The 10,606-nt window shown below is 42.9% G+C and overlaps 1 protein-coding gene across 1 annotated transcript in view; it reads right to left on the reverse strand.

Moving 5' to 3' along the window:
• Window positions 1–5,527, reverse strand: part of NOTCH2 (notch receptor 2) — a 79,735-nt gene extending 74,208 nt beyond the window's left edge. The window contains exons 1-2 of the mRNA XM_035900808.1: window positions 5,459–5,527; window positions 3,259–3,340 (exon numbers count right to left, since the gene is read on the reverse strand). Coding sequence (XP_035756701.1) covers window positions 3,259–3,329 — 71 coding nt within the window. The 5' untranslated portion in view covers window positions 3,330–3,340; window positions 5,459–5,527. The remainder of the gene's footprint in view (window positions 1–3,258; window positions 3,341–5,458) is intronic.
• Between the last annotated feature and the right edge of the window lie 5,079 nt (window positions 5,528–10,606).

The raw sequence follows: 10,606 nt of genomic DNA on the forward strand, positions 1-10,606 counted from the left end.
AAAATCTCTGCGCTGCTTGTCCTTGAACTAGCTCCCTGTACCCACACCTTCTCAGCCTGCCTGCAACTGCAGAAATACTGCAAGTTGGCTGTACTGTCCCCCAAACTCTTCCTACTGCTCCTTTCCCCGTCATGTAGCAGCAGGGAGATGAGAAAGGGTTTTCCTGTGATGTTCACAATTAGCATTAAGCAACAAGCAACTGCTGCCCTGCTTCTCTGCTGGATACGAGAGTATGCAAGAAGGCTCCTTCATGCCTAACACCTTAATGTGCAAAAGGCTGCCTGGCGACACTTTGAGGGGGGGAAAAAAAAACCCCACAACAACACCACCACAAGCAAACACCACAGTGAAATGCAAAGCCAAACCCCAAACTGCAACTGCCTTTTGTCAAAGCAGGACCCAGAAAGCACGGCATGACAGGGCCTCTTCGTACTGCTACTGCAGACACAGCCAAGTTATGTTCCCTGGAATAGGGTCCACGGCCTCACCATGCTAGTCACTGAATGGGTGCAGAAAGATCTCTCAAACAAAAACTCTGACTTTGGAAGACGCAAACACAGGAATGTGTAATTTTCTAAATATAAAATCAAGGTCAAAGGAGGTCAGTAATTCTATCAAACAGCGCCACAGAATGACAGCCATGGGCCAGCAGCGTCACCAGGGGAACAGAGCTACTTAAAGGGCACTCGCAAGAGCAATCTGATAAAGATCCAACTCCGATTTCCTTACAAGGGTCACAGTCGCTGTTCCCATAACAGAAGCCAGATGCACCAGAATAAAGGTTCCTTAGCAGAAAACTAGCTCTCTCTTTTAATGGAGTAGACCCTACAGGATTTTCTGACAAAGAAAGCTGTTTCAGCACTAAGCTGTCGCTTGCTGCTGTGCCAAGTATCTATAGACTAGATGTTTCGCTTATGAGGGCTTACGTTACTCATGTCTTATCACATACGATGCTCTCTCATGAAGGTTCTCCCTCAACTGCTCACTTGCTTCTTACAGACAGCAAGACTACCTAGATGGACTGACCACACACTAGAACAAACAACTTGGCCGAGAGGAGGTACAGAAAGAGGAAGAGAGCCTATTATAACAACTTATTGCCCGGCAGAGGAAGTACTGCAGAAAACTTGAAAAAAGTGGAAGGGGTGGTGATTTAGCTAATCAGTGAGTGATCCTGCAGAGCCAGAAACCAAGCCACTTGCTTTAGTACTAAGCTCAGTTTCCTGAACAAAACATTTCTAACCTTTACAGCCATCAAAAATTCAGAAAGTCATTTGGGTTACTACACCAGATAGAAAGTTCCCCTATTCAGAGTTCCTCATAGTGCAGGAAAGGGAAAAAAAAGAAAAGTTAAAAACCAAAACAGGATGCTAAGAATCAGCCTGCTAAAGGTAGAGTCTCCACAATTGAGGTTTTCTTGCTATTTTTTCCTTCCTTTCTGCAAATAGAAGTTCTTGAGCCAGAACCATAAACCAGACACATACTAATCTCTGTATACAGGCCTCTATTAGCCTTTCCAATTACTCCGGCACCTGCAAAAGGACTGAGTTGTTACTTGAAGGAGGCGTTGGCTTAAGACCTGCAAGAAGACTTTGCTCAAAAAGGAAGAAGGCAACATTAGAATTATAAATAACTCCATGCGCTAAAAAAAAAAAAAAAAAAAAAAAAAAAAGGGGCGGTCAAAGCTGCCACTGTGATAAGAGAAATGTGTTAAGATCTGGACTGCACTACAAATACGGAACAGAAGTTAATCAGATGAACCAACTAAACTTTTTTTTTTTTCTCCAGTCTAAGACATGGTTAAGAGGAACATGCAAGCTGGAGAAAACATCCTTAGGGAGGTACAAGCAGCACCAGCATCAATACCAGTCTTATTACCTTCATCATGACCCACATACTTTGGATCCAGACTAACACGCTTAAGTACGCGTCAGAAAGACCTAATAACGTCACGCAGTTTCTCATTTCAGTGTTAAAATACAGGTGAAAAGCAGGAAAAGTTCCAGCTTGCTTTTCAGAAGGGCAGCTTGTTTCTGTTGACCGCAATATAAAGCCATGGAACAGAAAAAGACTAGGAAGCAGTAATAGTTAAAAATTTCTGAAAAACAACATGGAATAACAAGTTACATATTTGCCTTTCAATGGCCTTTCTGCATACCAGGTATTGATTTGAAACTGAGAAGAACCTCAAATTAGATTATGATTTCCCCTTTGTGTGCCACAGGTGCAATTTAAGTATATTGAGTTTTATGTACCACATTACCAGAAAGAACTAAAGGTTCTGGCTAGGGAAGATGGATGTCTAGAAAAGGGGGAAGAGCAGAGCTGGGTGTTAGCCAAGCTAAATCAACAGGACAAAATTCACTAGTATTTTAAAAATGCTAGCATTAAGAAAAGAGGGATTTAACATGCTAGAAAATGGCACAACTTGTACTGATGACGAAAAGAAGGTTTAGAAAATAAACCATTTACTGCAGACATAGTAAGTTAACCCTGCCAAAAGAGGAGGATTTATCTTTTTGCAAAATATCACTTAGTTTAAAAAAAAAAAAAAAAAAAAAAAAAAACCAAAACTAAATACTGCAGTTTGAAGGGTGAACTGCATTTAAATAGATGTGGTATCGTTCTCCAGACACCACACACTCCACCAAAGCTCCTGCTGATCAGCTACCCATGCATCAGCAAACTGAAGACACCATCGAAGACGGGTGTCAACACTTTCCAAAATCAATTATGTGGTAAAGACAAACGTGGGTGTGTGTTTGGGGGTTTTTGTTAGTTTGTTTTTGCAACTCCCACACGTTACTTGCTCGCCAGCATGTGGAAGGGAACCGGCACACTCCAGAGTGCAGAGTAGTTCTGAAAAACCTCATAATAATATTCAAGTTGGGGCTGAAGCTCTACGAAGTAAGGCAAGATACAAGACAGAAAGCAAGTTCCAACTTAACTTGTGGGTCTGGAAGCAAGGTACAGAGTTTACCTCTGTGATTGCTTTGGCCTCACTTCCTAACCTAATGCAAAGAAATCAAACTGACAAGATCCAAACCCGAAAATCTGAACAAGACCTCCAGATTTCTTACGTTACAAAAAGCTAGCACAGAAGAACTAACATATTATCAAGAAACACCAGCTGTGCTAAAACCATTATGCTGAATGCGCCCGATTAGAAAATCTTAACAATTCACGTTTCCTTTCTGGCTGGGACCCTGAATGAAAGAAGATTGGTAATCACATTGATTAGAAATGAAACCAACTTACTTGCAATATCCTGTACCATTTTGATACGGAATGCACCTTCCCTCATTAACACATGGCTTGGAATCATCCATACACTGCAAAGCTGAAAGAAAAGAAAACAACAGTCAAATCAGTAGCCATACATGTCAAGTCAAAGCTTCATTAGCATATTTCGGGGAATGAAAACCTTATAGTAGAAAATTTTATATGACTGGAACAAAAACAAAGACACTATCACATAGCTTCTCTGGCAGCATCAAAAGAGCCAGACTGAAAGAAGAATCAAATACAGATTTGTTCATCAGACAACTAAATGTTTCCAGAATTTCTTTTAGGTAGATTTTCAAAGCAAAGCATGCAGTAATTTCAGCAAGCCACAAAACCATTCGTGTCAGCACTTGCGTATTTTGGGTCAAGTGTCACCACTTACTACTTTTGATCACAATTCTGGACTGAAACTCTCCAAAATGAGAGAACCAGTCCTAAGCCTTCTTTCACAATATTTTGTCTCAAATTCTTCCCTTCTTTTCTACTATCTCTAGGGACACTTAGCACTGAAATTGGGGCATCTCTCCCTCACAAGCTCACCTGCTGTACGTTTCTAGCAATCCAGAATTTGTTGCAACATCACTACTGTTGTGGCACTCTGACTTCAGTCAGCATTGTGTTTGGGTGTAAGTGAAAACACCAGAGATGTTAAAGACTTTCAGCAAAGAGTTTGGTATTTCTAAGGAGAAGATGCTCTGTAGCTCAAACTTGACATTTTCAGTATTATGTTTTAAAAAAGGCACTAGGTACGATGCAGTTCAGGGCTGGTAAATTTTTATGCAAGTCTACTGGAAGCTCTAGTGAGGCCCGTTCCAATGGAAGCAACGCATGGGCTCCAGCTCTGGCAAGCGCTTGCCTCTTCACGGGGACCTGAAGCAGCACACCGTGGCTACTTCTGAAGCGACCAGAAGGGCGAGAACCATGGAAACCCTGCCAGAAGCAGAGGGCACTCTAGAACCACAAAAAAAAAAACAAAACCAAAAAACAAACCAACTTAGCCAGTCCACCTAGACCAAAGCCTGCCACTTGAATGGCACTGAACTAGTGGATAAAGCTCTCTGAATCCGAAGACCTGGGTCCTATCCTAAACTTACCCATGTACCCAGAAGCCACATGCTCTTCCCAGCCTCCAGTTCTGCCTCCTGGCCCCAAAACACACACACTTCCACACACTTGCCTTTACGTACCCTGTTTCAATAACCTTACTGCATTTCGGAAAGCATTTAATCAATCCTAGTTAAGGCACCTAAAAGCATCAATAACATCCAACCACCAAAACTGCCTGCTTGTGTACCAGCTGCTGTAGGGCACATTGCCTTTTTTTTTTTTTTTTAAAGTATGGTTTTCCTTTCCTCAAGAGGTATTAAAATTTTCAATACAAATTCAGTAAAGGGGCACAAGAGAAAACTGGTCCAAACCACCATGAAAGTTTATATACCGGTGACTAAGGAATGGGGCTCAGAAACAGAAGAGTTAATGCATCAGTCCCGCTAAGCTCTCCCCGCAACCAGCCCAAATTCAGTCCAGCAATTAGACAGCTTGGAACAGGCTCCAGTTACTGCTATCCAGGGCTTGAAGTGTTATTTCTCAATAACCCTGGAGCACGTAAACAGGTCACATGCACTACGAGCATAAGAGCATTTCACGCTTGCAATCGCTACAGAGAATACAGTTAAATTAAACCCAGTTGCCCAGGAAAGTTATCACTATTTCCCACAATACGAGTATGCCTGTCTGTGTTAACTCCATTTCTGAAAAAAGGGGCACTTGGATGGCGCTGCCTCTGCAGAGCTCTCAGGAAATGAGCAAAATTCCACTCTGAGCCCCCTTCAGATAACCCCTGAGGTCAGGGTTACTAAGCGACAGAAATATTAACACGGATTTTTGCATGGCATTCCTCTCCACGGCACTCAACAACACTTACACTGATTTGCACCTGTTTGACAATTTTTATCCCATTTAACGGCAAGATCCCCAAGCCTTCGACTCCAAACTTCATCTGCTTCTGTCTAACACCACAGCAGCTTGTTTCCACGGCACAGATTAGCTCCAGTTAGCGTAGTTCAGTTACGCTGCATAGAAAAGAAACTGCAAAAGGACCTGCAATGATTCGGACTTCTCTTGCCACCTATGCTACTCCAGGGAAATGGAGGAAGGTTAAAATGAGTCTTACCACATGTCAGAGAACCGGGAGGGGAAGCAGCCTCGCTATTCTCATCTCACTACCTTGAATTTTCATTCTTTTCACACCAATCAAGCCAGTGAAGCAAATACTCAGAGGATTATTTCTTTTGTGCCCATGCTTTCAAACACAATTTTGTAATCTCTTCGAGTACCCACGTCCCCAGTGAGAACTGAGCAGCCAGCTGATTTTGTAACCCACATAGTAAAAGCTTAACTAGCACTTGGCCAAAAACACCTCCTAGCACAACCACACAGAAGGGAACATGAGGGTGATGGCTTTCGGGGTCACAGTAAGGATCCAAACCAGTGATTCCTGTACAGCCTGCTAAGCTAAATACAGACAGAACAGAGAGGCTTTACTGAAGTAATGATTAATTTTCTCCTGTTTTTTGACAAATTATTCCTGCCTTGAACTGCTGTTTAGCAGGTCATTAAACAACTACTAGTCCTTAGAATTCTTTAACGGAGGAGACACAGAGGGAATGGGGCAATGCAGGCAGCTAAATATGTATCTTGTGTACAGTAAGTTGTGAAAGAAGCTAAGAAAATAGAAGCAGAGAGCCTCTTTTCTACTTTTTCAGCTTGAGACTAAAATAGGCTGAATAGGAATACGTTGAAATGCAACTAAACGTAACCATATTCTATATTGAGTATTAAAAAGTAGCATAACCACTTCTCTTTAAAAAAGAAATCACAAGGGAAATTGAAGACTACAGTTCTCACAGTAAAATTAGCATTTCTGTGCACAAAGCACTGCCTTCCTGTATTTCACGATCTCTTCAACAATTTCACAATGCATGCAAAACCAAGGCATTTCAACATGACTTCAAAAGCTACTTTGCTGCTGCTCTACCACGTTGTGCTGAAGAGTCAACAGTAGCAGCAACTGTACCTTCTACCTCAGCCAGCGTGAAAAGCGCGTTTTGCTACCCCCATTATGTTAACTGGAAACACTTTGTTGTGTACGGCATGAGAGAAGGCAGCCTTGTCTTGAAAAGATAAAGCCACTTTTCTAGAAGCCATGTATAGATAGCATCAGCATGCTGTCAAGGCTTTGAGTCTAACAGGCTGCTTTTGACAGTTTTCTGCTATGTTTAAAAAAAAAACAAAAACACAACAGCAATGGCAAATTATTTGTTGGTTTTCTGGACTTGCTCCAGCTTGCCAAAACCAGCAAGACTATCAGAAGCTGGATTAGCCCAGACCAAGTGCAAGCAGTGGAGGGCTTGCTCCAGCATGCCAGCAGGTCTTTGAGGGGAAATCCCATGGCTTTTTAATGCATTGAACCACCTCGTGATTTCTATCAGCCCTTTGGGGCGTATTAAGGGAATATTGAGAAGACACCCCATGATTATCAAAAGACAGGCTTCTTATGAAGTGGGCAGGCCAGCACTTTGTGAAGGAAGGACCCAATTTCTAGCACCCACCGTAGCCAAGTTTGAAAGACTTCTCGGGACGAGAGCTCTTAAGTGCAGGCGAGATGAATGTTATTGGCTGTACTACCCAGCCCAGAGCTCATACAAACCCTTGGACGTGCCTGCGTTTAGGCACAAATTCTAATCTGACATTTAACTAGCCCACCAGGACTACTTTCCAAGGCCAGAGGGAAAAAACCAGGTAGCTGCTGCTGTAAAATGAGCACAAGCAGAAAGCGTTACATGCTGAAGTACCATAGGAAGTGCTGGGATTTTCAACATCCAGATCTACCAAAGCTCACACTTGAACTGGAGTACGATTGCACTCAGGTTTAATCTCTTTGGCTAAAAAGACAGTTAAAGCAAATCTAGGAGGAAAAGTTGTGTTTCTGCCTCATTGCTCTTTAGTATGCCAAGATGATCTGGAAGTTGTGATTTGGTTTCTATACTTCATCCGCCCAATATAAATTCAGACACTTTCTAGGCTAGAAAATTAAAAAGAAATCATGAAGGATTAAGATCAGAAGCTGAAAGTGTCAGAGTTCAACCTTTAAGAGAGAAGGCTGCTATAGGGAAACAGAGCCATAACCAGAGAAAATCTGAAAGGGCTTTGTTGTAAATACTGAAAGGAAAGCAATGCCAATAAACTCCTCACCCACAAGTTCAGAAAAAGTCAAGCAGAAGTAAAAAAGCAAAGCACCAAAACAATTAATGCTGTGAGGAAGAGACGTAAAACTGGCTTCCTGTAGCTTTGTGGTTGATTATCCTGCATCTATAAGAAGGTGCAGGATCTGACCAAAGGTTTCACTTGAAGTAATGGGAGAGCTACGCTCTGGCAGAGAACACAGCTGAGCCAGTGGTACGGCTTTCTCCCTGGGAGGACTCGATATGGGTCTCTCTCCATCTCTCCTCTTTCTGTCCATAAATTTTCCATTAAGTTCGTAGAAACTCGGTGTCTTCTAAGAACCTAAGCCTCTGTCATATTTGGTTGAAACTTGTCCATAGGTTCAAAAGCTCTTTTGGGGGAGAGGGTGGAAAACAACCTACTTGAACATAGAAGAAAAGTCAGGTTAAAAATACATTAAAGACCAGAAAGAAAACTGAAGGACAAAATAGGTTTCAATAACCTTTATGCAGTCAGTGGATTTTCTGTCTCAACTGACATTCATGAGAAATAGCCTGCCATTTCAACTATATGAAGAGAAAGGAGGAAGAAGGATTCAAAGCCCTCGAACAGCAGCAACACAGGTTTGCACGGGGAATCCTTATGCAAGCTCAGGCTGCTTGCCCTGGGTGGATCAGCTCTGAAGAGGACGACCACCAGCACGGTCAGAAACACCCAGCAACCCTACAAATCAAGAGGTCTCAAATTCCAAGGGAGCGAAAAACAGCTTCCGATTCCCTTCAGGAAAAACAGAGCATGAAGAAAGAAGCTAAGAGAAAATGCTGAAATGTGAGGTGCGATTCTGGAGGAAGAGCAGTAGGTCCTCGCTGAGCAGAAATGGACAGAATACTCCTATGGTGGCACCTTGCACCGCACAAACAGCTGCTGAAAAAGCTGGTAAGGAATAAGAAGCACCGCAAAAATGGAGAGAATACCCAAAGATAACCAAATTTTGGAGGAAAACCACAGAGGAGTGATAACTAATTACGCTATACACCAACCTCAACAGGTTACAGTTCCAGTGAGATTACGTACCAGGGAAGAACCAACTAATAAATAAGTGCTGGCTGAAAATACAAAAATAGCTTTGTCTTTTTTTCTTAAGAACAGATCAGCCCATGGCACCCACACTGAGGGGGGGACGGGGACAACAAAACAGGAAAAATTCTTACTGTGAAAAAGTGATAAAGCCTTATATTCAGCTCAGATTTAGAAAATGTTAACAGTCGGGGGATTTAAACAGGCTGAGCAGTTTGCACATCACCGGCAGAAAGCAGTAATTAAAGAGGAAGCTTGTCTAGAAATCGCCTGCAAAGTAAAAATGCTTTAATCGGGTTATTAAGAGATCTCCGCTGTTTTTACACACGAAAGCCTGAATCAGTTGGATAATGCAAGTCTCATCAACCGAGAAACTGAGCAGAGCTCAGAGGAGAGTGAAGGCACTCAGCCAACATCCTGTACCTTTTGGGAGAGAAAACCCCAGTACCTGCACCGGTTTCCTGCACTAGCTTCTCTAGGCTTTGTAAGATAAGCGTGAAAAAAAACTGCAAAAAAAATATTTAAGTGGATTTGAGAAGAACAAGCAAGTAAGAAGTTTTGCTTTTGAAGTTCATCAGGTTTTTTTGAACTCGAGTGCACAAACAGGGAATCCGACTACATTAAGCTCTCGGACACACAAAACTGCATTCCCTGCCATCATCCATTTCAATCTCTCTTCCGAACATCTAGGAACCAGCAAAAAAATTGGCCCTCTTAAGGACAGAGCTGGGAACCATTGTGCAAATTCCTGGATAGAGCTGAAGTTTTTCTGTCCTCAGGGTCTTAGGCCCAGGAGCCTGCAGGAGGACTGTTCTGTCTGTTGGATGCAGCTACAGTTTGCGTGACGCTGTTCCTGGTGAAGAACTACAAGTTATAATATATACGGAAGCCAGGATGAAGCCGTAATACAGCTCAAAAGTCTGTCAGTCACCATATCCTCCGTTTCCTTGCACAGCTACTGTTCCCTGCCTTCCCCTATTTTCAGTTTTCCAAACAAAGCCAAAACGCCTACGACCCAGAACAGCAACATAAAGCATTGTTAAAAAAAAAAAAGTTTTCAACAAAAAAAAAAATGTAGAGAAGGCAGTTAAAGAGCTGAAGAGGTATTGGTGTTTCCATGGCGCTCTGGCAGGCAGGAGCCATGCTCGCATCTTCTCCGAAAGTTTCCATCATTCTCCAGCACTAAATCTTTATTAATTTGAAGGTTAAGCATGTTTGCCTGTGCAGAAACGCTAGCCCGCTACTTGTGCTGAGCGGCGCTTCCGCGGCCGCCCGGGGTGATGTCAGAGAAATGAGATGAAGACTTGCTGCATGGAACAAACAGCAGACGCCCATGCCATTTTGAGATACAAAGCTCTTTTTTCATCCTCATCGTGGTCTAAAAAAAGGACATGTGCCCTAGGAACAGACTATTTTCTAAACAGAATGAGCGATTATTTCTGCAGCTCTCAGCTGACCGTGTTTAGACCACTATAAGCACTGTTTCTTCTAGACGGGCACTGATAGCCCTTGACTTCTGTCTGCAAGATGATTTCAGAGTGAATTCATAGAAACTTAAGAAAATAACCACAAAAGGACTTCTTAATACAAATGCTTAGGGAAGCTCTTTTTTCCCCTCCACAACATGGATGACATCTCCCTAGCGTGTCCCAAAGGAGGGGTGAGAATTAATAATCACTGTTATCATTCCTCAGCTCTGCGTTCGTTAGCCAAGAGTGCAGGCTTCAAGGGAACTAACATTGCATCCAAAGTCACAAATTGTGGCTGTTTGGTTTTGCTGTTAAGTCAGATTCCCAGCTCCAGCCGAAACAGGCTGCCAGCGTCCTGCCGCTGCTCCGTCACCTGCTCCTTGTCCGGGGCTCAAACGCCAGCCACCCCTGTCCCCTCTCGCAGCACAGATGCTGGTTTTGAAAACGGGAGAAGCCGAACAGGAGTGGAGTGTACTGAAGAGAAACACCCGGTTACTGCAACAGCAGCAAGATACCCAGGAGAAGGGAGGGAGGGAAACAGCTGTGGAAGC

Source organism: Egretta garzetta, unplaced genomic scaffold, assembly GCF_000687185.1.
Source record: "Egretta garzetta isolate BGI_Z169 unplaced genomic scaffold, ASM68718v1 scaffold598, whole genome shotgun sequence".
NCBI classification, from domain to species: Eukaryota; Metazoa; Chordata; class Aves; order Pelecaniformes; family Ardeidae; genus Egretta; species Egretta garzetta.